Below are 26,523 nucleotides of genomic sequence, written 5' to 3' on the forward strand. Positions count from 1 at the left end.
TCCTTCACATTTCACTTCTTGGAAAAATAAGGCCCAACCTAATGATTTTTACATGCATTATACAAAACACTGTACCACTAGAAAATTACAATATCATAACACGAAATCTCATGGCAGAATTTTGTCAGCGAAATTTTCTAAATATATATACAGTATAAAGCCGTTTAAATTCATCGAAGTATTTATTTTTACTAAAGTTAAAAATTGAGAAATAATGATAAGAAAACATTACCAAAACAATATCAAGTGTTCATTTATGGTATACAAGTAATCGAGCCGTTTTCTTTTGAGACTATATCATTATATTTTAGTATTAGAGTTAATGCATTCTTGAACTGTAAAGAAAGGCCAATGATATTTACACAAAAAAACAAAATATAAAAATAGCCTGAAATATTGATCTACTGATAAATCTTACAGGCAGTGAACAACCAATCACAATCAAGTTCTTTCAAGCTGCGTATAAAAAAAATCGCCAATTACAGCTAAGATCTCTGTGGTTGACTGTAACTCATCAATCATACCGAGGATCTCCCAAGTTGCATGTAACTCATTATCTAGCCACATCAAAGGTCTCTCAAAATACACGTCACTCATGCAAGGTCTGGGTCACCTGTGTCGTTTGTAATCAATTCACTAATTATCATTTCGTCTTTTTTTTGACTGGAGTATTTCTTCTCCTCATCTGTAATACTTTAGTGATTCATTCTTCTTCTCTTTCATCTACAGGAAGTTGTGAGTTTTCTTTAATTTATGACCAGACGTTCTTGAATATAAAACGCTCGACAGTGTAAGTTATCGTATCGCACGAATGCACGCACACACACATACACAGACACACACACACACACACACACACACACACACACACACACACACACACACACACACACAGTGTTGAACAGAGATAAACAGTGTTTAAGCCAGTGAACTAAGCACTAGACAGTACCAGCGAGAGTTGTGACCCACCAATGAGATAAGCACCCCTGGGAACCGCCCACCATCTTCCTACCACGCGGTGTTAATCAGTCCACCCTGGGAACAACAGTGGGTCGGCCTGCACCTGACTACGAGATAACACACCACCTAGCAGAGAGTGAGGTACTGTGACACCACCCTACACCACATGGTGTCTCCATGACCACTTGAGGTCCTTCATATCAACACCCGAGGACGTGTCACTATACCACGTGAACACCACACCACCCGGTGTCTCTATGACCACGTGAGGTCCTTCACATCAACATGTACGGACGAGTTACTGCACCACGTGAACACCACAGCACCCGGTGTCTCCATGACGAATCCCAAGGGATTTTTCCAGGTATATAGAACAAAGGTCAAGGACATAATTGGGCCTTTAAAGTCAGGGAGGGGGGGAAGTGATCAATGGCAGTGAAGAAATAAGCAAAGCATTGAACAGCTACTTCTTATCAGTTTTCACAGAAGAAATTTGCGAGGAAATTCCAGAGGTGGAACTGATATTTAGGAGAAAGAAAGAAGAGAAATTAAAGAATATCACTATCAGAAAAGGGGATGTTCTTAAGAGGATAAATAAACTAAAGAAGACAAAATCCCCAGGGCCGGATGAAACGCTGGAACGCTGGAAAGTTTTAAAAGGAGGCTAGATAGATTCGTGGATGATAGAGTGGTAGTAACTCGACAGGAGCTACCATGCACAGGCCAACCGGCCTATTGCAGACTCCTTAATTTCTTATGTTCTTATGACCACGTGAGGTCCTTCATTTCAACACTTATGTACGAGTTACTGCATCACGTGGCCTACGTGACCTCACACAGTATGGCAGGAGACCAGCCCGGGCCATCAACTGCAAACTGTAATAATTTGTATGTTCAGTTCATTTTCCTTCTCCTTTCAGTAATGAAAGCTTTTGTTAAACGACCCACACACCCCATGTCTTTGTATGTAATAAGTTATTTTTGTCTAATGTATATTTTCAGCCTTCGGGCTGCAGAATTTTTTCAATAAACCGTTAAATATTATTATAATTATAATTATTATTATTATTATTATTACACACACACATCTTTTTTTTTTTTTGCACATTTCGTGTAAGCCATGTCAGCTGACTCCTAATTGCATAGTTTGCTAACATTATGAATTTGTTGTTGTATAATTCCAACATTTGTGAACGTTCCCAACACGATATCACATCCTGCAACTCGTTGGACGACGACAACAAAACAATAATATTTGATCGACTGTTGTCACGGTCAACAATACAAAGCAAAGCACTGATCGACCGTTGCCACACCAGAGGGCTTGACGCTTTAAGCTTTGGCGAGGGATTTGGGTTGGACCATTCAACTGTGCTTGCTTCCCTTTGTGTTGGCCAAGTTGATAGACGAGTTATAGGAACACAACCTGGATTATCTCCACCTACAAGATTAATCGACGAGGACCTGTGGAACCAACGATAACCTGCGGAACTGACGAGAACCATTGAAACAAAGGTAAAAACCATTATAATTTCTAGAGCCTGAATAAGTTCTGCTCGAAACTAAATGTCTGTAGTGTTAGTAAGATGCAATAAAAAGTAAATAATAAAAAAGTCTGCTCCCTGATAAAGCAAGCCTCACGATTAAAAGTTTATTCCCACCCCATAATAATGTGAAAAAAATAAATATAATTGTTAACTTAAAGCTCGTTAACTTTTATGGTCATTTGAAAGTAATTTTAAATTTTGCCTTAGTGAATTTTAGCAATTTTCTACCCGACATAAATCTTAAATCTAAATGTGCATATTTAAAATCACCTGAGTATAAACCTTACCTAGTATAACAAATGCAAAATATGGTGAGGTTTCAAACAATCGAGGCTTTGTACTTACCATAGACGCTTCTGAAGTTCTAACCTGTAAAATTATAAACCACTGTCAGAAACAAATTTTTACTACAATACATTCATTTAAAATAAATCTTGTAAATAATAAACCCCATCACAATACAGTAGTTTAACTTCTTTAACACTACTGCCATGCTAAAAAAAATTTCACTCACTAAAATTTGTAAAGTTCTGTAATGCCACATTTGTTATTATATCAACGACCTTCATCCCAGATCATAAAAAAAAACTTCGGCCAGTTATTAATGTGATTTCTCACCTTTACTACTAAATCACAATATTATTTTTAAAAATTAAGGATGAAATTTTCAATACTTTTAAGAACCCCCATAACCCGCCTCCCCCTCACACACCGGCCCCCGTCATCCCTCGGCCCTCTTCTCCCCCTTATTTGTGAATGCTTCGGATTCACGAGTCGATACTCTCGAGGTTCATACCTCATGGAGAAGGTAGATTGACAACTCTGACTGTCCCCAACTGTACCATAAAAAATAAATAAATATATAAAAAAAATAACATTACTGTAGGCACCAGATGGAGTGAAGATAAACGAGCATTCATTTCGGAAAGTTCCATAAGTGTATTATTGTAGGTGGAGGGAAAGACCAGGTGCTGTTGACTGTTCATGCTGGAGCTGTTTTATGGTAGAGTCTTAGTTAGCTGAAGTATTCTCCTAGCGTGACCTTACATCTTGGAGGTAGATAACAAACACTGGTGGTACACGCAGGCCGGATTGTTCATGACGTCCTATTTCAGCGCCTGAGAACTTCGCCAATATCTCATATTTTTAAGTTCCATCCAGCAAAAACTTTCACCACCACCAACCGGCTGTGTGTCACGTCTCTTAACAAGGACCTAAATGGCTTTTAGTACCTTCTATGGTTAATCTGTATAGAAATATTGCCTTCTTAGATTATTTAACCTGATGGTGTTTACCCAATTAAAAAAAAATAACTTGTGTGATATTCCTCTGAATTATCATCATTTCACGCTCATACTCTCAAACTATAATATACTACCTATCACAGGTAAAATACTGCCTGTTGGGTTGAGCACCTGAGATACCATAGTTGAATTATTGTGTATAGAAGGATTTCACTCGTGTGTTCCATTTTCTCTGTCAGTTTACATCACTTTCTTATCTCTCTCTCTCTCTCTCTCTCTCTCTCTCTCTCTCTCTCTCTCTCTCTCTCTCTCCTCGCCTCTCGCAGCTGCCTTCCCTCCCTCAGTGTCACCCATGTCGACTCACACACTTGCCACCACACTCATCACTTAGTCATGTTTACAGCCACATGTTTATCGCTCCAGCTCTTAGTCATCATACATTATTCATCATCTCTCAAGACACAACTAGAATGTTAAAATATTCATCCATGTTATCACACAAACATCCTAGACAAAACCATTTTCTAGTCTTCTCGAAAACATCCACCTAAGCTGCTAAATTATTCCCAACATCAGATGGTTTAAGAGAAGGCAAATACCTCCTACAAATTACCTCCCGAGTATTCCCACTTTTCACCAGTAATACTTTAAAGGATTCTCTCGCAGATTTTTCACAAGTCTAATGAGATTTGGAGGTGTCGCCGTTTACTCAGTTAACTTATTGAAAGACAGTATTTGTGCTGTTTACTTTTAGCGTGTGGAGGGAAGTGGCAACGGGGAACACCTAACTTAATTTCACTTCATAATCACCTGGAGGTAAATCCCCAGTACATCAGAGGAATAAGCTAGAGATCTAATGGGAAGATATATTATATTAAATTATATCATTAATGTAGTTGTTTCTTCATGTTGGTTAATTAATGACGAAATGAAAGTCAGTGTGCCATTTTTTATACAAATGGTCCTTCCCTTTATTGTGTTTCAATGATGTTTATTTTTCCTCTTGTTTATCAGATTATCATGCATAACCATTTGTCGTTTATGTAAATTTTTCCATATGTTTAACTCTTTTCCGTTGTCATTTCTTGTTGTCAGAGTATTACAATAATTCCCAGTTATCTTCTTTATTGCTCTTCCAGTCTTTTTTTATTGTACCTCTCCTTCTTCCGGATTATCCAGGATACGACTTCGCTCTCTCTTCCTCTTTTATTTTTCTTATTTTTTCTTCAGCCATTTCTGAAAGTTAGGGCTCGATCTCTCAAATCAATCTCAACCATTGTGTTTTCTCCTCAGCCTTCTCCTATCAGCACGATGGTGAGCATTTTTCTCTCACCACCGTTACTTCTGACATCCTCTTGATCTATTACCTTTGAAGTCTTTCTCCTCGGTGGTAATTAAGTCAGCTGTGTTATTTACTCCTGCTTCGCCTGAGTTACCTACGCTTACTACTCTACTATTTACCTCAACTGATGTACACAAGCATAACTATGAAAGGAAAAAAGAAACGTTTCATGTATGATCTTACCACTACATGACCATATCATATTTAGGAGGAAAGTTTCTACATAAACCCCCTAAGAACCCTGGCCCTGGACCCTAAGGGCAGCTGGGTATTAACTTCCTGACGGGGACTTACAGGGTAGTAACCTAAGGTAGAGCCTCTTAACCCTTCACTGAGGTCAGGTAAGTTTATTAATGAGGCCTCGTACACACCTGAAGTTATGATATACCTTTGGTGCTTTCATCAGTCTTACGTAAGAGAAAAAGTGAGGATAAACACACGGAGACAAAAAGATAAGAGAGATAAGGAAAAAGGTTGATAAACAAAGGTGAATAAGGGAGAGCTATAAAGAAAGACAAACAAAGAGAAGTAAACAGAGAGAGAGAGACGAACGGAAGATAAGCAAATGCAGGTAAAGAGATAAGAGAGATAAGGAAGACGGTGGTTATACAAAGCGAACAAGGAAGAGAGACTGACAAAGACAAACAGAGAGAAGTAAATAAAGAGAGAGAGAGAGAGAGAGAGAGAGAGAGAGAGAGAGAGAGAGAGAGAGAGATGGTTGTATCCGCCTGAAGGGAAGGATAATTACATAAGGTTGTAGGTAATGGTAGACTACTGAGGTGAAATATATTATGGGGGGAAGGAGAGAAAACAAGAGAGAGAGAAATAGGAGACAAGAAGCGAGGAAGAGAATATTGAGATATATGAAAAGAGAGAGAGAAAGAAGAAAAGGATAGAAATAAAAAAAAATGAATAATAGAATAAAAAAAATTAATCAAACGAGAACGGCAGAGAAGGAAAGAGAGAGTTAGAGACACAGGGAGAAAGAGAGATAAGATACAGCATTAATCTTTTCATCACACTTCCCATTCTTATCTTGGTTGTTTCACCTGTAATTACTGACTTCCATCGCCTTAATTAACCTTATCTATAAAACAATCTTAGGTAGTGGACTATATATGAGAGCGTGAGGGCCGTTCAGCACATTCTTTTTTTTTTATTCTGAATTATTTTTTCCTTGCCACATATTAGTTGCTCTTGCTGTTCCATTTACTCGCATTTTAAGCTCCTTCTCCTTGGTGTAAAATTGTTTAATATTTATTATCTTTTATTTTACAACATTGAGCAGGAATTTTTCTATCCTCCATCACTAACCTTCCGCCGGAAAGTTTCATTATAGACTTCTCTTCCTCCTCATAAACACGCAGTTTTTTCTTCTCCTTGGGAATGGAGTATTAATCTTCTTGCTACAATGAGTAATACCATCTCGTCCCTATACCTAAGAATATTAATCTCCTTTTTTCATTCTCCCTGGAACAGATGACTACCTCCCCTCTACCCCTCCTTCCAGGGAGTGTAACACAAAGTAAAAGGAAGCGTAAACTTATCGTCCCTGGAGGCGCGAAGGACTGACCTTCCTTTCCTCTTTACAAAATTATATACGAACTTCCCTTTGTTTAACAATAGTGAGTAATAGCTTCCCATCCTTCTTGACACGGAGGAGACTTATACTAACGCTTCTCTCCTCTCCCCACACAGGCACGGAGTACGTGGTGGGGGTGGCAGGCGGGCGTGCCGAGCTTCCGTGCCACATGCACACGGACGAGCCCCGCGACCGTGCCACCCTCGCCCTCTGGTACCTACAGGGCAACCGCCTCCCCGTCTACAGGTGAGACCAAGAGTTTTTACAATACTAAACCAAGGACTTGTATTAGACCTTACCAAAGGCTTGTATTAAACCAGACCAATAGGTTACACAAGGCTGGATCAAAACCTTACTCAAGGCTAGACCAAGGACTTGTATTAGACCTTACCAAAGGCTTGTATTAAACCAGACCAATAGGTTACACAAGGCTGGATCAAAACCTTACTCAAGGCTAGACCAAGGACTTGTATGGGAATAAAAACCTAGGCCTTAAATACGTCTACACCAGGTACTGAGTGAAGGGTGAGACCAAATAATACAGTAAGACCGAGGCCAAATGTGATATTAATACTAGATCAATACTAAGAGCTACAGATTAAATACTCATATAAATCTTACAAATGGTCACAAATCCCAAACATCGACCCCTAATTTCTGTGAGCGTATGTCAGTGTGTTTCCGTGTGATATATACAGTATGTACGTTCATGTGTGGATTTTAATAACATGAAATCAAAAGATCCAAATATAAAGACCCAAAACAAGTCAAAATATGCAGCTAACTATGCCACGTCATTAAGACCTGAAGAAGATATGAGACCACGTTAAGTACAGATCAAACATTAATTAAGACAAGTGTAATTGAAGAGGTAACTAATTAGATAATGTTAAAATTAATATCAATGCTCGTCTTTCATTAATATTTAAATTACTGAATTTTCTTGATCTCATTGCAAATTTCTAGCTATTTCTCTGAGGCTACAGAAAGATAGAGACAGAGGCAGAGACAGACAGAACAAATAATCCGACCAAGAGTTATGAGATAAAAGTTGATCTGCTAAAAAAAAGAAATGCACTTGGGACAAAAAGTTCTAACTTACGAGACGAGTCGAGAAGAATAACAAGAACCAGAAGAGGCAGGAACAGGTAGAGGGCCGTAGTGAAGGTGTTGGTCTCCTTGTAAGATAGATAAATAGATAGACAGATAGATTGATAGATAGACAGACAGACAGACAGAGAGAGAGAGAGAGAGAGAGAGAGAGAGAGAGAGAGAGAGAGAGAGAGAGAGAGAGAGAGAGAGAGGGAGACGTGGTTACTTTCACCCAGTAGTATCAGGTGTGGGGGAGGATAATGAGATGATTTGTAAGGATAAGAGGTAAAGGTACAGGTGAACCTCAGCTCCCTCACCCCTCTCCCCCTCCTGAGGCCCAGCAGAAAAGTGTATTGGTGATGAGAGAGAGAGAGAGAGAGAGAGAGAGAGAGAGAGAGAGAGAGAGAGAGAGAGAGAGAGAGAGAGAGAGAGAGAGAGAGAGAGAGAGAGAGAGAGAGAGAGAGAGAGAGAGAGAGAGAGAGAGAGAGAGAGAGAGAGAGAGAGAGAGAGAGAGAGAGAGAGAGAGAGAGAGAGAGAGAGAGAGAGAAGAGAGGACTGATGAAACAGCAAAAATAATCGAAAGAAACACATCGAGAAAAGTAAACACAAAAGACAAAAACAGATGGAAGGAAAGGGAGAAATATACAGACAAACAGGAAAATAAATCAACGAAGGATAAATAGTAAAAAAGAACCAAATAAAAATGTTGGCAGGAGGAAAAAAAACCAGATAGAAGAAGACATCGTGAAAGGTAACTATAATTTTTTTTTTACGTCAACTTTTCCTCTTTTAGTTTTCATTTTTCTTTGTGTCTTTCTTCCCTTCTACCGTTCCCTCTCTCTCTGTAGTTTTCCTTCTCTAAATTTGTCTGTTCATTTATGTGTCTTTCCTGTCGTATTTTACCCATATGACTCTTCCTATCTATCTATCTATCTATATATCTATCTATCTATCTATCCATCCATCCATCTATCTATGTTTCTCCCATATTTTTTTTCGAATTTTATTTCATCAAATTCCTTTTCTATTCCTTCTTCCTCGCTAAGCTTTTTTTTTGTTCCTTTTACTTTTATTTCCTTACTTTCTGTTGCAGTTGGACCCTATCTTTTATTTTTTATTTGGCTTTAACTCTTATATTTTTATTTTTACTTACTACTCTTTATTATTCATTATCTCCTCTTGCTTGTGTTTCCCTGTTCTGTTTTATCACCCTCTATATCCTTTTGTTTACAGTTACGTAATATTGGTTTTTTTTTACCTGAGTTTTCTGCTCTTCTCTGCTCTTTCACCTTTAAAGTTTGTTACAAAGTTTCTCTATCTATCTATGTATCTATCTATCTGTCTGTCTGTCTGTCTGTCTGTCTGTCTGTCTGTCTGTCTGTCTGTCTGTCTCTGTAGTACGCACCTATCGTTGCTTAACCTATTTCTTCCTGATTATTCCATTATCCATTATTTCATCTATTCTTTCATTATATCATTATTCCATTTTTCCATCTCTCTTTTCTTATCCTTTGTCCATATTTTTATAAGTGATATTTTATTTACTACTATTCTAAGTGTAGTTTCGGCTGTATGATTCCACTTGTAATGTGTGGATTTCGATCTTAATTTCAATTCAAATCTCTAAATCTTCCAATATGTTTATATTATATTTGTTTGAGTAGGATTTTTCTTCATGTTTTTCACTCGCTCTATGTATATACGTATTCATACTTCTATGCATAAAAGGAAAGTTTACCTCCACCTGAATATCTACTGGAAAAATCTGCCTTTCATCTCTCTTCTCCTAGTCTCCCCCCCCCCCTCACTCCTCTCTTCCTTTCCTCCTACCTCTCCTCACTCTCCCACTCTTCTGTCTCTCTCTTTCTCTCTCACCCTTCTGCCTCCCTCTCTTTCCCACCCTAGTTCCCTCTTTCTCTCTCACTCTCTCTGTCTCCCTCTCACTCTTCCTTCCTCTCTCTCCTTCCAACCCTTCCTCCCTCTCCCTTCCCTCCCTCAGCTCACCCACGGGTCAGTATTCATCCAGGGAACTTGTAGCAGCAATCATGGCAGTAAACATAATCTATATATAATTTTTTCTCAGACTTCTACCAACACAGAATTCTTTGTGGATAAGAAGAGGCGAAGATAAAAAAGTGAGACAATGACGATAAAGCAAAAAAAATACGAAATGAAGTGGAATATGATTTAAAATGAGAAGATGGAATAACATTAATAGTGTTAAAGTGTGGAATAATAAACATATAATATTAATGAGACTTAAAAAAATAGAAGAAAGGAAAAGAGAGAAAACGAAAAGGGGAAGAAATTTAAGGGGGAAAATAACTAAAGGAAATAGTGAGGAATAAATTTAAAGGAAAAGGAGAAACAGGTTAAAGAAGGAGATTTGTAAAAATATGTTCTGTTTCCACCTTTATCAAAATTGAAATTTAATCTGTACTCATTCACAAAACAAAACTAAACGATTACAGCCCTTTAACATCCGTGATAAGCTCCTCTGAATTATCATCTTATGACCCTTGAAAGGAAGACATGAAAAACACCAACATATTTTTAACTCACGAAAAAACCTGACCTAAACTTTCATCACTGAGTTTAGATAAAGATCCTCTACAGTGACTACGTAAAAGACATTTCAAGTTGCCCCTTTTATGTTGGCAAAGGAGGAGTGTAAGTGTGTTGTGTGTACATAGAGAGCTAAGTCTCTTCAACATGATGGCTGGAGACTCAAGAACCCTTTTGTAAGGTGTGTGTGTGTCTTGGTGTTTACCTTTGTGCTGGGGTAAGACGGCTGTAAATAGGGAGGTAGGGAGAGACAGAGAGACAGACAGACATAGAAGGAAGAAGGTGTTTAGACAGAGCAGAAAGGGATGAAAGGGTAACATTACGTGATAAGGGAGGTGAGAGAGAGAGAGAGAGAGAGAGAGAGAGAGAGAGAGAGAGAGAGAGAGAGAGAGAGAGAGAGAGAGAGAGAGAGAGAGAGAGAGAGAGAGAGAGAGAGAGAGAGAGAGAGAGAGAGAGAGAGAGAGAGAGAGAGAGAGATGAAGTAGAATGTATTATTAGAGGAGGAAAAAGAGACAGACATATTGACAGAGAGAGACATAGGAAGAGAGAACTTTGTGAGAAGTGAGAGAGGAGGGGATGAAGAGGTGGAAGATTAAGAAGGAGAGGAAGGCCAGGGTAGATCCAGTGAGTTAGTTCTCTATTGGAGGAGTCAAAAGGAGAGAGTTAGTGTGGGAAGGGAGAGCGAGAGAGATAAACGAGGAACCAGTAAAGTAAACGAAGAGGCAAATCTAAGAGTCATTTTGGAAAGGAGAAATAAAACGGTGCAAAAAGACAAGATCCAGAGAGATAAGAGAAAAAAATGAAAACTGAGAAATCTAATTTACGAGAATAAATAGAGACAGGAAGAGAGGAGACATGCAATTGAGAGACATTGTGTAAAGGAGAAAATGAGTAGTGAAGATAGAGTGAGAATGGATGGGGGAAGAGTATTAACTGTCAATGGAAATGCTTTCTAAAAAAAAAAGTTAAATTAACTAACTTTTTTTTTTACACAGTTCGGGGAAAGGTTGTAGGTGAGAATGAATTTTACCGGAGCGCTGTATAAATTTTTTAGGAGCTTGAATTATGTGAATAGGTTAATAATCTCTTAATTATTATTATTTTTAACTAATTTGTTTTGTGTGGGTGTCAGTCGCTTCTTTCTCTCTGTCTCTCTTTCTCACTTTCTTAGTCTCTGTCGTGTGTTTTTCTTTCTCTCTTCCATCTCTCATCCCATCCTGTTCCATCTCTCCTCCCACCCTCTTCCATCTCTCCTCTTACACTCCCCCATCTCTCCTCCTATCCTCTTCCATCTCTCCTCCCATCCTCTTCCATCTCCATCTCTCCTCTTACACTCTTCCATCCCTCCTCCCACCCTCTTCCATCCCTCCTCCCACCCTCTTCCATCTCCTCCTACACTCCTCTCTCCTCCCACCCTCTTCCATCTCCTCCCTCCCCCATCTCTCCTCCTCCCATCCTCTTCCATCCCTCCTCCCACCCCTCTTCCATCCCTCCTCCTACACTCCCCCATCTCTCCTCCCCACCCTCTTCCATCTCTCCTCTTACACTCCCCCATCTCTCCTCCCATCCTCTCCATCCCTCCTCACCCTCTTCCATCCCTCCTCCACACTCCCCCATCTCTCCTCCTCCCACCCTTCCATCCCTCCTCCCACACTCTTCCATCCCTCCTCCTATCCTCTTCCATCCCTCCTCCCACCCTCTTCCATCCCCTCTCCTACACTCCCCCATCTCTCCTCCCCACCAGCTTCTAAGTCTTCCCCTTTTTACCAATTCTCACATCATTTGTCTTCACCTACCCTCTTTCTCACCCCGTCTTCAGTCCCTATCACCACATCTTTCATTCCCCTCATTCGTTTCTCTCTCTCTTCTTCTCATTTGCTTCCTTTACTTCATCTTATTCTCTTACTCTTCTGATCGTCGGAGTCAAATCCTCTAGTTTATCCCTGGGATGTGTGTCAACAAAACTGCCTAATCTTGTGTGTCACCGCCCTGATACCTCGCTCTTAAAGGTGGATCACTCACCCTATAGTTTTCCACTACCAAGAAACACCAGGAAATGTATTCAGTACTTTCGTGGAATTATCACAAAGACTTTCATATTTTGGTAACTTTTATATGTCTTATTTCAGAAACTTTGTTTAATTAATTCAAACTTTATGAACTCATTATGTATTCATCTTTTATTTTTCGTTTCCGTAATTATTTAATATATTAATTCTGAGACCCAGAGTTGATGCGAAATGCTCTGCGAATTTCCACTTACTTTTCTTATATATAAAACCTTTAGAGCTTTTAATGTCCTGAAATCTTTGTGGTATTTGTCGATTAAAAAGGTTAACTCAGAATATAATTAAGTCATGGTAGGGAGGTAGAGAAAGATAAATTAGGTAAGGAGGAGGAAGAGGAAGTAAAGAAGATAGAGGAAGGAGGGAGAAGCTGGTTGACAGATTTTCAATAGTTTGGTGTAAAGAAGGAAGGAACGAAGGTTCAGAAGTAGGGAAGGTAGATGAGGAGGAAATGGACAAGTAGGAAGAGAGAGAGAGTACAAGTTTAGTTAGAGATAAAGAAAGAGAATAATGAGTAGGTAAGGACATGGATAGAGAGAGAGAGAGAGAGAGAGAGAGAGAGAGAGAGAGAGAGAGAGAGAGAGAGAGAGAGAGAGAGAGAGAGAGAGAGAAGAAGCATTTCAGCTCAATTGATAAATACGTACTCATATTCACAAAAAGGTAAACAAAAAAATACAATAAGAGAATGATATGAAGATAAAACATTGATAACAGAAAGAGGTAAGGAATTAACAGGTACAAAAAACAAGTTATCCAATCTAAGCGGTGTTATATAAGAAAATAAAAAAATACAGTTGTCCAGGTAGATGAATAGGAAGCAATAAAGTAAAGGTAACAGGTAAGATGGATAAAACAGGACAAAATCAAGAAAGAGTTTCACATTAGTATGGAAAAAATATTCTCACCCCTTCCTCTCACAATGGCGCATTTCCTGGAAGGGAGGAGGGGGGGGGGGTATGAAGGGGCGGATGAGGAAGAGGGAAGGGAGGTTCAGTCGAGGGTGTAGGCGAGAGGGTGGAGAGAGGAAGGAGGATGGGTGAAGGAGAGGTGGTAAGAGGAGAGGAGGATTTTATGAGAGGGGATGGTGAGGGAAGAGGGTAAGTATTTGGTGAGGGGAGAAAATTAGTTTAGGAGAAGGGATGGAGAGGGAAGAGAGTGGGTGTACGAGAGGGGAAAGGACGAGTATAGGAGAGGGGATGAATAGGTAAGAGGGTGGGTGTTCGAGAGAGGGTGGGAAGGGGAAAGGGTGGTTGTAAGAGAAGGGGTGGACAAGGGGACGAGTAATGGAGAGGATGGGTGTAGAAAAGGGGACACAGAGGGAAAAGGGGAAGGGGGAAAAGGTGATAGGGGAAAAACAGAATCTGAGATTTATATATCGCTGTTGACAAAGTTTCTATGGACTTCCCAGCTGCTGAAGACATTAGATTACAAAAGACGAAAAAAGTTGGAGGGTGATTTTCTTCCTCAGTGAATTTATGCAAAGGAATTATATCTTTTTTGTTTTTACGTGTTCACATAACTGATATATAACTCAACTATATATGATAATTTCTTTGAGTTTGGTTATATATTTGTTAGAAAAATTACCCTCATATTGACCTTATGATCATTAGGAAATACAATTTGCACTCCTCCCCCATAAACGTATAACTTTCAGGATGATAAATGATGGAGAATTTTTACAATTACACCTGAAAAATATTCTAAGACGTTATATTTACTTTTAATAACGTTCTAATACTTAACACAGTCATGAGCCTTAACACACACACACACACACACACACACACACACACACACAGACTTAACATTCCTACACGTTATACACTGACGGATCAGGATGCATAACTCACATAAAGCCGACAATAATCTAGAATTTATAGCCCCGTACAAAAACTTAAATTACCTTAATTTATCAGCAGTAAAACTATACTCACTGTAAATCGTCATGTTTTTATATACCTCTGTGTCATGTAAGTGTTTGATATATCAATAATGTACTGGTTTAGGGCAGATTACAGGTGTCTGTTTCATTGTATATTTATAGTGACCTTCATATCCTGACGTGGTGCTACACTTATATCCTGACGTGGTGCTACACTTATATCCTGACGTGGTGCCACACTTATATCCTGACGTGGTGCCACACTTATATCCTGACGTGGTGCCACACTTATATCCTGACATGGTGCCACACTTATATCCTGACGTGGTGCCACACTTATATCCTGACATGGTGCTACACTTATATCCTGACGTGGTGCTACACTTATATCCTGACGTGGTGCCACACTTATATCCTGACGTGGTGCCACACTTATATCCTGACGTGGTGCCACACTTATATCCTGGTGCCACGTGGTGCCACACTTATATCCTGACGTGGTGCCACACTTATATCCTGACGTGGTGCCACACTTATATCCTGACGTGGTGCCACACTTATATCCTGACGAGGTGCCAAACGAACTAAAATTATTTCCCAGATCATTACCTACAATCAGGAAGTCAGTCAACATGGTTTAACACATTCGTACTTAATAATCCAATTTACTTTATTATAACACACATTAAAATTCAAGATGGCTTAAGACCATTCGAGTTGATATCCACTGTGGGTCATCTCTCTTCCCAAAAATATCCACTTTGTGTCATTGTCTCCTCTGCCTCAACCATATTCGTGTAAATAACCAATTTGGTTAAGCCAGTCTATCCATAAAGAGTCACTACCTGTCTTGGATGGCTTTTGGTCAGGATAGTCCAAGTTCCATGACCATCACTATTATTGACCCTCCGAGCTCAGTGCCAACCCTTGACATGTGAGTGATGGCACCGTGTCATGGAGGCTAGCTCGAGTGAAGGGTTGCTTTATGTGTGGGCGTACTGAAGGAGTGTATTACCGTTGACCTTTAACCTTATCACACACACACACTCTCTCTCTCTCTCTCTGGTGATAGTAGTGGTTAAAAGTGGTGGTAGTGGTAGTGGTGGTGGTAAGAAATATATTATGAATGCATCAATTTTAAAGACATACAGATATAGAGAAGCAAGACAATATAACAACCCCGCATATGTGTACAGCCTCAGCTTTAGATATGTAACTTCTCTCAGTACCATGAAATATAACTGAGTACCATCAACACACTGTTGAATAATCACAAAAACCATTATAATGGCACGGGATATCCTGCTGAGACAACTACCCCCAGCGAACAGACCTATGACACAACTACCCCCCGGTAAACAATTATTATCTGACGCAACTATCACAAATGAGCAGTGCCCAAACCACATCCTGTCGTGTTTACTGCAGCATGATACATGTTACACAACTCTCGTTTATTCATATAATCGCCCAATTGCCTACTGTTAACAATGTAACGGAGGTAATACATTGATTTTAGTGTACATTATTACTACTAGGGGTCATAAATAACCCTTGTAATAGTGATCTATAAACTTCTGTCTATGAGCTAGTGATTGATGGCGTATTGGCTACCCATTATATACGCCTCGCTGGGCCCAGTCTATTGCTCGTGTCAAATAGGCAATAATACCACTGTCTGCCACCATCCGCCTCTGACAGCCTATACAACTACAGAACAACCTTTATACAACTACTGTATCATAATATAACTAATGTACTGTATCTTCCATATAAAAAAATATAATCACTGTATCATCACGTTACATAATACAACATTACATTATTAACCTCAAAAACTTAATATAAATACAATATTATCCACCTCTAACACATAATGTAACATATTATGCAACTCTCTTACATAATAGAACTACTGTATTATTCACATTTAACACACGAGTAGCAATTCCCGTTTCTTCATCGATTTAGTCCTAAAAAATTGTTGAGCGAAAGTGTTTAATGGACGTTGTTATAGGTCAAATAGCGTCGATCAGCGGAATGGCGGTGTGAATGAGGGTGTGTTAACGGGGTTGTAAATGGAGGCATTAAGAGTGCGTTAAAGAGAGATATTAATGGGTTTGTGAATGAAGTGTCAAAGGAATACTTAAGAATGTTTATGGGTGTGTGAATGGGTTATTATACATGAGGAATAAAGGTGTAACGGAAGCCAGTATGGTTTCTAGTTCACCTGACTCACGTGACATAATCAGTAATGTGGGTTATGATAAAAGTTTCCCTCTCACACCTTCCCTCCTCCTTTCTCCCTCCCATGACTATTATTTATACTTATCATTATGGTCGATAGAGATGTGGTGTGGCTACTCTTCACTGAACACTCTCAATTCACCGGGATAGTGACGACTTAGACTATGGCTTAACCCTGGTTCGATTCCTGTTACTTTGTGGCTGGTCTATTGAGGTTTAAATCCTTTGTGCTGAAGTCTACACTCAGAATACCACTGTCGACGAGTTTGCCACATTGCTTCCGTCTGGTTTTTCGGTTGTAATTTATATACAGTACTGTGATTTCAGAGTTTAGATTTCAGAGTACAAAGTTGCTATTTCTTTATCAGTTCATGGAAAATATTTGAGTGGTTCGATATTATTTATAAATGCAGATATTTTTCTTAATTAAAAAAAATTGCTTACAATGATTTTTTCGAGGAAGATTTACATCATAACTGAATAATTATATTTGCGTGGAGAATAGTAGTAGTCTTTTATAACCTGAATATAACCACTCAAACACACGGAGGGAGGGGGGGTTGTTGGCTGTGCCGTATTGCCGTCACCTAATATTATGGAATCGACGAAATCTAAAGAAGTTGACTTCTAAAGACGTTAAATTTTAGCACAGTTCACTCAATGCTGTACTATGATTGGACTCTAATCTTGTTTTTTTTTGTCAACCTGTGAGCCGCCCACTGAACCATGGAAGGAAATTCTCGTGTGCTACTAAATCTCAACTTTCAAGTTGACCGTCTTATCGATTTCTGGGGATGTGGACAAGTGGACCCCAGTTTTCTCCTTTCTTTTTAAGTTAGAGATGATATTATCAAGGAAATAAATAGAGAAAGGGGGCAAATAAAGGCAAGATTAATGGGCAGAAAAACTCCACACCCACTGTTCAGTAATCTGACAAAGTGACAAGAAAACTGCATCAGGATATCCACATGGATTATAACATTTCATAACAGTTCATAGCACATGTTATGTCGTCAGATTCATTCACACTTACACTACCACCAACGGAACAACAACATGAGGTGTTTCCCGGCGGTGAGGCAAAGAACAGAAAGACTACAGACGACAAAAGCCTTTGTTTAACTCACGTGCAAAAGCTCCAAAGGCGTGAAGTAAAACCACTCTTGAAAATACTGGGTTCATGTCCTCCCTGGAAAAAAAAATGAGTAAGTTAAAAATGTTTCATGATGACAATAAATAAACAAATATATTAAAGCTAATAATAAAATAGCGACAGTTGACGAAAGAAAAGGCGAGCAGAGAGTAGAGGTGGGAACTGTATCTTGAGAAAGTCAGGAGGACTTCAGAGAGGAGGGGCCCAAACCCTCACACGCACACATATTCAATAACACTCCAGGGTGAGGTGACCGTGCCAGCCTCCAGTAGGTGTGGGGCAGGTGTAGGATCTCTCTCTCTCTCTCCTGGGTTATGGCTATATGTCTTCGTAGTGATTTAGTGGCATATACCTGGACAATATTACATTAGTTACAAAAAAGACAGAAAGATAGGTTGACTAAAGAAGATAGATTATTTAGAGAGAGGCAGAGGGACACTAAATGAGAAACAAGTAAAAAAAAAACACGCAAACTGATACATAAAGAAAGGGTGAACTTAAATTAAAAAACAAAAGCGTAAGAATTTCTAAAAATGGCGAAAAGAGAAACTCAGTAAAAGGAGCACGAACGAAACTGAATGAAAGATTGACTTATGAAACACAAGGACGTCCTCTGCCTCCCTCAACACTGTGGTCCTTCTGACGTTCGTCTTGAATACCCACAAAATGTTCTATACTACTGAAGGTATACACAAACACTTGTTATCTGAGGAGGGGGCTGTAGGTTGCTGCGGGGTATTCCCAAACTTGCTAAGTGTTGTGGACCAATTACTGAGACGTCAGCACCGGTGTCAGGTAACATCTGAAGACTGGATGACGAGTTACCGTAAGAAATGACGACATTAATGTGCTGGGGCGTCGTGTCTGTGGAACAATGTACACGACGGCAGGAACGACTGGACACAGCGTCTTGATGCTTGCCAGAAGGAGGGGGCGTGCCAGCACTACCTGAGGATGACTTCTTGGATCCTAGGTGGTGTCCTTTCTGTGTCTTCTTACGACAACATTTGTCATAATGGCCCACACGACCACAAAGTCTGCACTGAACTTTGCTAGCAAGGCACATGACTGTGTAAGCCCAGTGACCCTGGCGGTCGCGACTTCAGAGAGGGAGGCGTGTGTACTGCAGCTTTCTGAGGTGATGTTGGGTTGCCAACTCGGATTTTCAAATGTCGCTAGGCTGGTACCTAAAAGTAGCTAAATGTCGCTAAATCTTCCATGGAAAGTCGCTAGCTATTATTCCCCCCCCCCCTTCAGTAATTTGATGCAAATAATATTTTCATAATGCCGACTATAATGGACGGAGTATAAATAAAATGCATAATGTAAAAATGAAAATAGTTTTTTTTAAAGTTTAATGTGCACACTTACCTATTATTCAATAGCAATTGCATCCCAGTCCTCTTCGTAGTCGTCGGTAGTGTGAACAACTGTAGAGCTGGAAGCATGTGAAGTGCTTGGTTCAGGTTCTCTTGTAACTGTATGCCTCCACAGTTCCTATCTTTCTTAAAATATCACTAGGAAGTTCATAACTTGCACAACAGGTGTTCTGTCTTTTTAACCCATACTTTATTGTAAGAATTGCCTTTAATGTCGATAGTTTCATTTCGTTGCGCAATTTTGATTTCACAAAGTTCATATTACTAAATGTGCGCTCTACATCTGCGTTTGAATGCGGAAGAGATAAGGCAGGGAGTGCAATTTCAGCCAGATCATGGTAAGGGTTTTCACCTGTCGCATCTCTGTAATTTGCCACTTCTGACCACAATTTTAGGGTGTTAGATGTTTCTGTCCAGATTGTGTGATGCAGTTTTTTCCACTGGAAATCAATCTTGGTAAGGGTGCTGGAATCTTCTGTAAATAAGTGTGCCAAACCAAGTATATCTGATTTAATAGGCTTCAAGCATTCATCGGCACTCAGAAAAGAAATAGACTGCAGCACACGAATGTTGTCAGGTAAGCGTTGACGAAGTTGTTTTATGAGTTCAACCCGTTCAAATGTATTGTCCCTGTAACCCCGTTGTTATATATTATGGCTCGAAATTAGGAAAACTGAGTTATCATGGACAGTCAAAAAGTATCCAGAAAGTCGCTAGATTTCTGTGGATATCTCTGGATTTGCGACAAGTCGCAAATCGCTCTAAAATGTCGCTAGAAAAAAACAAAAAGCTCTAGATCTAGCTACAAAGTCGCTAAGTTGGCAACTCTGGTTGTTGATCCGACTCTGGGAAATGAGGTACCAGTACCACTAGTCGTATCAACATTAGTAGTAGCAGACGAATCTTGCACAGTAGATCGTTGTGGGGAGGCTAACAGAGAAATCAAGACTTCAAATCTGGCTTGATCCTGTTCTTCTCAGGTCATCCTCACTTCGAGTTCTCTGCGTCGTTGTTCCTCTTCATGGCGCCGTTTTTCAGACTTCCTGTACCGAATTTCTTCCTCTTCTCTCCTTGCAATATCGTCCTGGCGTCGAGAAGTTTCCATCCACTTTATCAGTTGAAGGAGATCTGTGGACGCATGCATCGCAGGAGAGCTGGCTAGCGACGAGCGAGGAGATTCCGTGGGTGTCAGTGTGGGGAGCGTGGGGCCGAGTGTGGGTGGGGAGAGGTCTCCCACACTAAAACTCGTAACCCCATCGTCCAGGGTATCATTTTGATCCCTGTGAGACATGCCGACTGCTTCTGTACTCTATCTGTGCAAAAGACCGGGTCAGCCCCTCGTAATCTATGCACAGAAGTTTACAGTAAGTCAGTAAGTGTGTGTGTGGCGGGAGGGGAGGCTGGCCGGGTTGCCAGACGTGAGGGCGGGAGGCAGCGTTGACTCACTCACCCTCAGACCAGAGACGGGAGAGCACGTACTGTCGGGCCGCTCCCTTAGTCATCTGACCGCAACTTGCACAGACAATTATGATTAAAATACACAACAAAACACTTCACTTCACAACACTGTAAATCTAGAGGCTTGTAGTAGTCTTGCCTGATCGTGAAGGTGAAGAGGAGACGCCATTAGAGTCTGGGCGGGAAGGTTTGGTCCACTGTATCTCACTGCCCATCTGATGTTCGTCTTTAATACCCACAAAATGTTCCATACTACTGAAGGTATATACACAAACACTTGTTATCTTAAAAGTAGGTTCTATTCTCGCTCAGCAGAGATATATAAAGGGACCCAGAACCTCCCGCCTTCACCACAATGGCTGTCTTCCCTCCTCTGTATTACTCCGCGCTGACCTGTACAGACATAAAATATAAATATGATAATTTATACACATAATATGGTGCACAATAAATGGGAATATTACATAGAATACATGTTCTGTAATACTTTACTATACATAATGGAGTAATATAAGAGTAATATAATAATACACAGTTGAAGGTACTACTTTGTGTCCATATCATACAGTCCTCAACACTAAGAGAGAGAAAAATGCCTCAGTAATGACATTAATATCCTATGACGGTAATAAAGACATTCAATGAGGTGGAATGGTTTGTAAACAGCGTGGACGGGACTGCACTCGACCAGCGACACCTATAAAAGAAAGTGAAAACAGTATCCAATTAGCCGTCGATCACCTCTCGTATTGGAAATATCGAACTTAATCTTGACTGGAATGTATAACTTGTTCAGTTCATAGTAAGTGTTTCATTGTTGAGATAATGACTGTGGTTGAAGGAAAGTGTAGTGGTGTGATAAATGCGTGTCTGAGGAGTGTAAATGTGTGTGTGTGTGTGCTTATACCCTGCCAATTTAACACACATTCCCATTAGATATACACTTAGGTACAAAACTAGGTGAAGGATACAGTGTATGTATCAGTAGATGGATGATAAATTCTAAAGGGTAATAGACGATATAGTAATGTGGGGTTGAGTTCTTGTCGTTTTCAAGACCAAAGTAGAAATAAAACGAGACCTAACCATACAAATACTTTTATTCAAATTTATATGATTAGTATATCTATATAATGAAAGGATCCCAGCGAGGGACTTTTATATGGTATATGTACTATAAGGACGTTCCGACTGAGGGGAACATAAACTTCTCATAAAACTTGTGAAGCTCAGATCATTAAAGGATTATTTCAGGTTTATATGACACTAAAACCCTGAAGAGGTTTTTTTATGGAGAGAGGACATGAGAAATACATTACAGTGAAGGAGAATAAGATAGAAGAAGAGACATTGCTAAATGGTAATTGAAAATCTTTTTGAGAAGACAAAATTATGGCGCTCACTCACTCACTCACTCACTCACTCACTCACTCACTCACTCACTTAAGAAAATTATATAATAACAGTATATATGATAAAATAACTTATAAAAAATATTCATAAGTAAATGTGAGAAAATACGAAATGATAACGTGAATGCAACTTGGAGTGAAAATGAGAAACACAAAGTAGAAAAAATAACGTAAAACAAAAAGGCAGAGAATCCCAGAGGAGGAAGGACAACAACAACAAAAACAAGAAAAAGAAAAAAAACCAGACAAGAACAAGAAGAAAGAGGAGACTTGGTTGTGTCATCCATGTATATAATGTTGGCTCCTGGGTCGACCTCTCTCTCAGCTGATATGGTTTTGTTGTCACTATGGACGCCCCAGGTCTGTCAGTGTTATTCTCTATTTTGAGTTTTCTTCATTGATCTATGTTATTGACGATGTCTTCTTGGATTTATAGGATAAATATAATTCTTCTTAGTATATTCTAAAAGTTTAAGAAAAACAGATCATCTTCCTATCCTTAAAATATGTTTTAAGACATTGTTAACCCTAGCTAGATGGTTCGCCAGGCGGCTCGAGCGACGGTATAAAAAGATATCTGTGTATCTAACACGGGTAACTGTGCTACTGCCAAGGATAACAACTTGTGTCCTGGGCTTCATACAGGATTCAGAACGTCTTGTAGGTTCTAATGAGGAAGGAAGGGAATGGGAAGGAAGAATGTAGAGCAAAGTTAAAGACCTGAGAGAGAAACAAAATGTAAAGAGTGAAGGTCTTATTATAGGTCACCTCCAGACAGCTTGTTTTCCGTATTATTATTGTTAATACACATGAAATGTATAACTATGGCATCACTTGATTTTTTTTCAGAGAAGAATTTATTTCAGTAGGAAATAATGTTTTTATATTCTCAAGTAGGATTTGGTCCACTGGGAGATTGTCTGCTGGGAGTTACAACAATAGGATTCTATCCAGAAGGATTTTTTCACGTGGGGTTTACTCGAGTGAGATTACCTCCACGTTGAGAGGTTATCACAGGTACGTGGTTGAGGGAGAAGATCAGTGTAGAAGGAACAAAGAGAAGATAGATCAGTGTAAAAGAGGATTAATAATTCCCTCTCTTCCCTCCATCACCACCTCCGGCTCTCACAGTTTTCCCTCACTCGGGAGATTAATTTCCTTCTGCTATTCCAAGAAATTACCATTCTAATGGAGTCGTCTTCTCTCCCTCGTGTATATATATAAACAAAGCTTCCTTGAATAACTTCATATAAGACTCCCTTTAAAGTCCATTTCCTCACTAGTGAAAAAACCGCTCGTGATTCGTATAGGAATCTGAGTCAGGTTTCTAAAGTCTGCGTCTTATCTCGTATTTGTATTTAGCTGAAGAAAATACAACCAAAGTATCTGTAAATGAAGAAAATCCTCCACAAAAATAGTAAAGTAGATAAAACCCCACCAGTGTAAGTGTTCTGTATGTTCTTAACACCTTAAACCTGTAATATTCGTACTCTTAAACGCTCGTATCGGTCGAACCTGTAATATTTGTATTCTTAAAAGCTAGTACAGCATATCTTCGTATATGTGGTATCGGGAATATTAATTTCTCTCAAACCTACGTATCTTTGCATATCTCTCGTACCCAGATATATATTCTCTAACTCTCAACTCGTGGTACAGCGCCATGAAACATCAAGGGGGTAGCTATCCTCTCAATATTCAATTACAAATTCATAACTGGTTCGTTCGGAAATGAGAGACGCGCTTTTAATTTGCTTTATGTTGGCTGGATTCAGTGGAAACTTTATCAAGAACTTTCAGTCTTGCACCGAATATGATATATGTGATTTTTCCAGCTTATAAAACGTTCCCCTATAACATATTTCCACTGTGAAACACCCGATTTTCTAACCCAGACTAACGTAACGTAACTTAATGTAAACAAACCTAAGAGTTTATCTAACGGAACGAGACAGCGTCTTAACCATTGTATCGTAAGTTAAACTGCATAAAATACGCAACTTATCGAAAGCAAAATATAAATTCATATTGCACGTCAAGCGTAAGTTAAACTAATTTCAACTTAACTGTAAATAACCTAACCTAACCTAACCTAACCTAACATAACATAAATTAACATGAACTAAGCTAACCGGTAATGCCCCTTTTAGCATTTTTATCTTTATGTTGGATTTTGTCTCATGAAATATAACCCCATTTAAGCTCCCTTCACATTTTTTCAACCACGTTATAATATTGGCCTTTGTCACAAGTCTCCGGTGTGGATGATGACCAGTATTCACCAGCCTTCAAAGCTTCCCTCTTGGCGGAAGGATTTAATCTCAGCCTACGTTTGTTGGTTGTTTTGATGCTCATGCTGTTCTCTGCCTCACCATGGTCCTCTGCCTCTCCATGGTCCAGTAGCGTCCTCTGACTCACGAGGGTTCTCTGCCTCACCATGGTCCACTAGGGTCCTCTGCCTCTTCATGGTCCAGTAGCGTCCTCTGACTCACGAGGGTTCTCTGCCTCCACTATGGTCCACTAGGGTCCTCTGCCTCTCCATGGTCCACTAGGGTCCTCTGCCTCTTCATGGTCCAGTAGCGTCCTCTGACTCACGAGGGTTCTCTGCCTCCACTATGGTCCACTAGGGTCCTCTGCCTCTCCATGGTCCAGTAGCGTCCTCTGACTCACGAGGGTTCTCTGCCTCCACTATGGTCCACTAGGGTCCTCTGCACCTCCTGGATTCACTATGGTTCCAATATGATAATTCTCTGTATTTTATTGTTTGTGTATATACTTGTTTCCATACGGTATTATCATGGTAAGTATGCTTGTATATAACACTTTTATTAATTTGGAATTAACCAAATTTGTCACTGTTACTTTATTTCTTATGGGTAATAGTCGAAGACCTCAACGTAAACTTCGTCATAATTCAGAACATAGTGGGTCGTCCCAACACTGGCCCAGGACACATCACTGCCACAACTATATATTGGTTAACTGATACAAGCGTCGTCCTGTAACCAAATATTCAGAGTGAAGTAAAAATAGACGATCGGTAAATCCTGTAAGCCTTCAATATGCAGATACGCGAGCAATTATGTTTATCTAAATTAAAATGATTACAATACATTATTTTTAATTATCCATGACATGAGTTATATTGAACGTGTAACAGTATATCCAGACATATGTCTAGCTTTACCTTCTATCTGTTACATTATGATGTATTGATAGGAACAAAATACTTTGATTTTGTCCTGCCACCAGTGATGCATTGTGTTGTACCGTACTGCTGCCAGTGACACATAAGTCTGTCTATGTATATACTTATTAAACTGAATTGATATAGAGAGATTGTGGACTCTATTACTATTTGAAAGGTTAATTGTAATAATTATTCTTTAATATTTGTATAAATACCTCTACAACCATTTCTTCACACGTATATACTAACACTAACTTTCTTTCTCTTGCTATCAATCTTATATTACAAGCGGGTTTTATAGCAACTCCTTCCCCGGATGTTATTACGCACGATTTGTCTCTCACACTTCGTCTTACACCTGAGTTAAGGCAGGAAACAAAGGTATATTTCCGCACCACAGCATCACAATATTTACCACAGCCGGTCTGAGCTGTATCACTCCCTGGTGAGGCTTAAAGCTGTGTGTTAATGTTGCTAACACCTCCCTAGGCGACCTTTGACCTCTGCCACAAACGTTGGAAAGAAATACAGAATTGTGTATTTCATTGATTCTGATGTGACACAGCAAGGTGTGACACTATTTCTTAGATGCTTGTTCCATGTAACAAACGACAAGTCCGCCGCAGATTCTTGGGTTGTGTGGGTTATTACCAGAGATATATTTGTATTTTGGCCGAGTTGGCACTACCCCTTACTGATTTGTTGAAGAAGGGTAATATTTTTTGTTGGACTTCAAGGTGTCGGAACACTTGTCATATTGAAATTTGTGCAAGCAAAATTTTATTTTATGGGGGGAAGTGTTACGACCGTGTCGTATTTTTTTATATTTTTTTTTTATATAACATGCTCCCATGTTCCATATTATTCCTGTAATGATGTGTTAAATTTACTATTATATATTCTAGTCACCTTACCTTGTGCTGTTAAGGTTTTAACTGTTATTATTTGTTCAAGCCCATCTTATTTCTTTATTTTGTATTGTAACCAGCATTCTTTGTTCTCTAACGACCATCTGCATCGTTAAACGACCCACCGGCGGGTCGCGTGGCGGGAGCCGACCTTATATATAGGACCCACCAACTGACTTGAGTTAGTTCAGTCCTCTTGTCATACAGTTCACATCCTTTGAGTGACACTCGTCACTTGTTACTTATACTTAATTTATTTGTGTTGTTCCTGTCGTCACCAATGTGGTATATCTGTGAGTACCTATTTATGTCTCTGTTTATGTCCATCAGTATTTGCTTAGTTACATTTAAGTAATTCAGTGTTGTTTCACGTTAGTTAATTTCAGTGTTAGTTTTTATATGTTTATGCAGTGTTAACGTAATCCAATGCTTTATTTTTATTCTTTTGATGTTTCGATGTTTAGTATCATTTGTGTCTTAAAGTTTCGATGGT

The 26,523-nt window shown here is 39.4% G+C and overlaps 1 protein-coding gene across 2 annotated transcripts in view; it reads left to right on the forward strand.

Annotated features, from left to right (window-relative positions):
• LOC121859967 (protein turtle homolog A-like) overlaps nt 1-26,523 on the forward strand; it is a 227,591-nt gene that overhangs the window by 119,552 nt on the left and 81,516 nt on the right. For both annotated transcript variants that reach the window (XM_042356926.1, XM_042356937.1), the window contains exon 3: nt 6,792-6,921. In XM_042356926.1, coding sequence (XP_042212860.1) covers nt 6,792-6,921 — 130 coding nt within the window. The remainder of the gene's footprint in view (nt 1-6,791; nt 6,922-26,523) is intronic.

The sequence above is a fragment of the Homarus americanus genome, unplaced genomic scaffold (assembly GCF_018991925.1).
Source record: "Homarus americanus isolate GMGI-L3 unplaced genomic scaffold, GMGI_Hamer_2.0 scaffold24758, whole genome shotgun sequence".
NCBI classification, from domain to species: Eukaryota; Metazoa; Arthropoda; class Malacostraca; order Decapoda; family Nephropidae; genus Homarus; species Homarus americanus.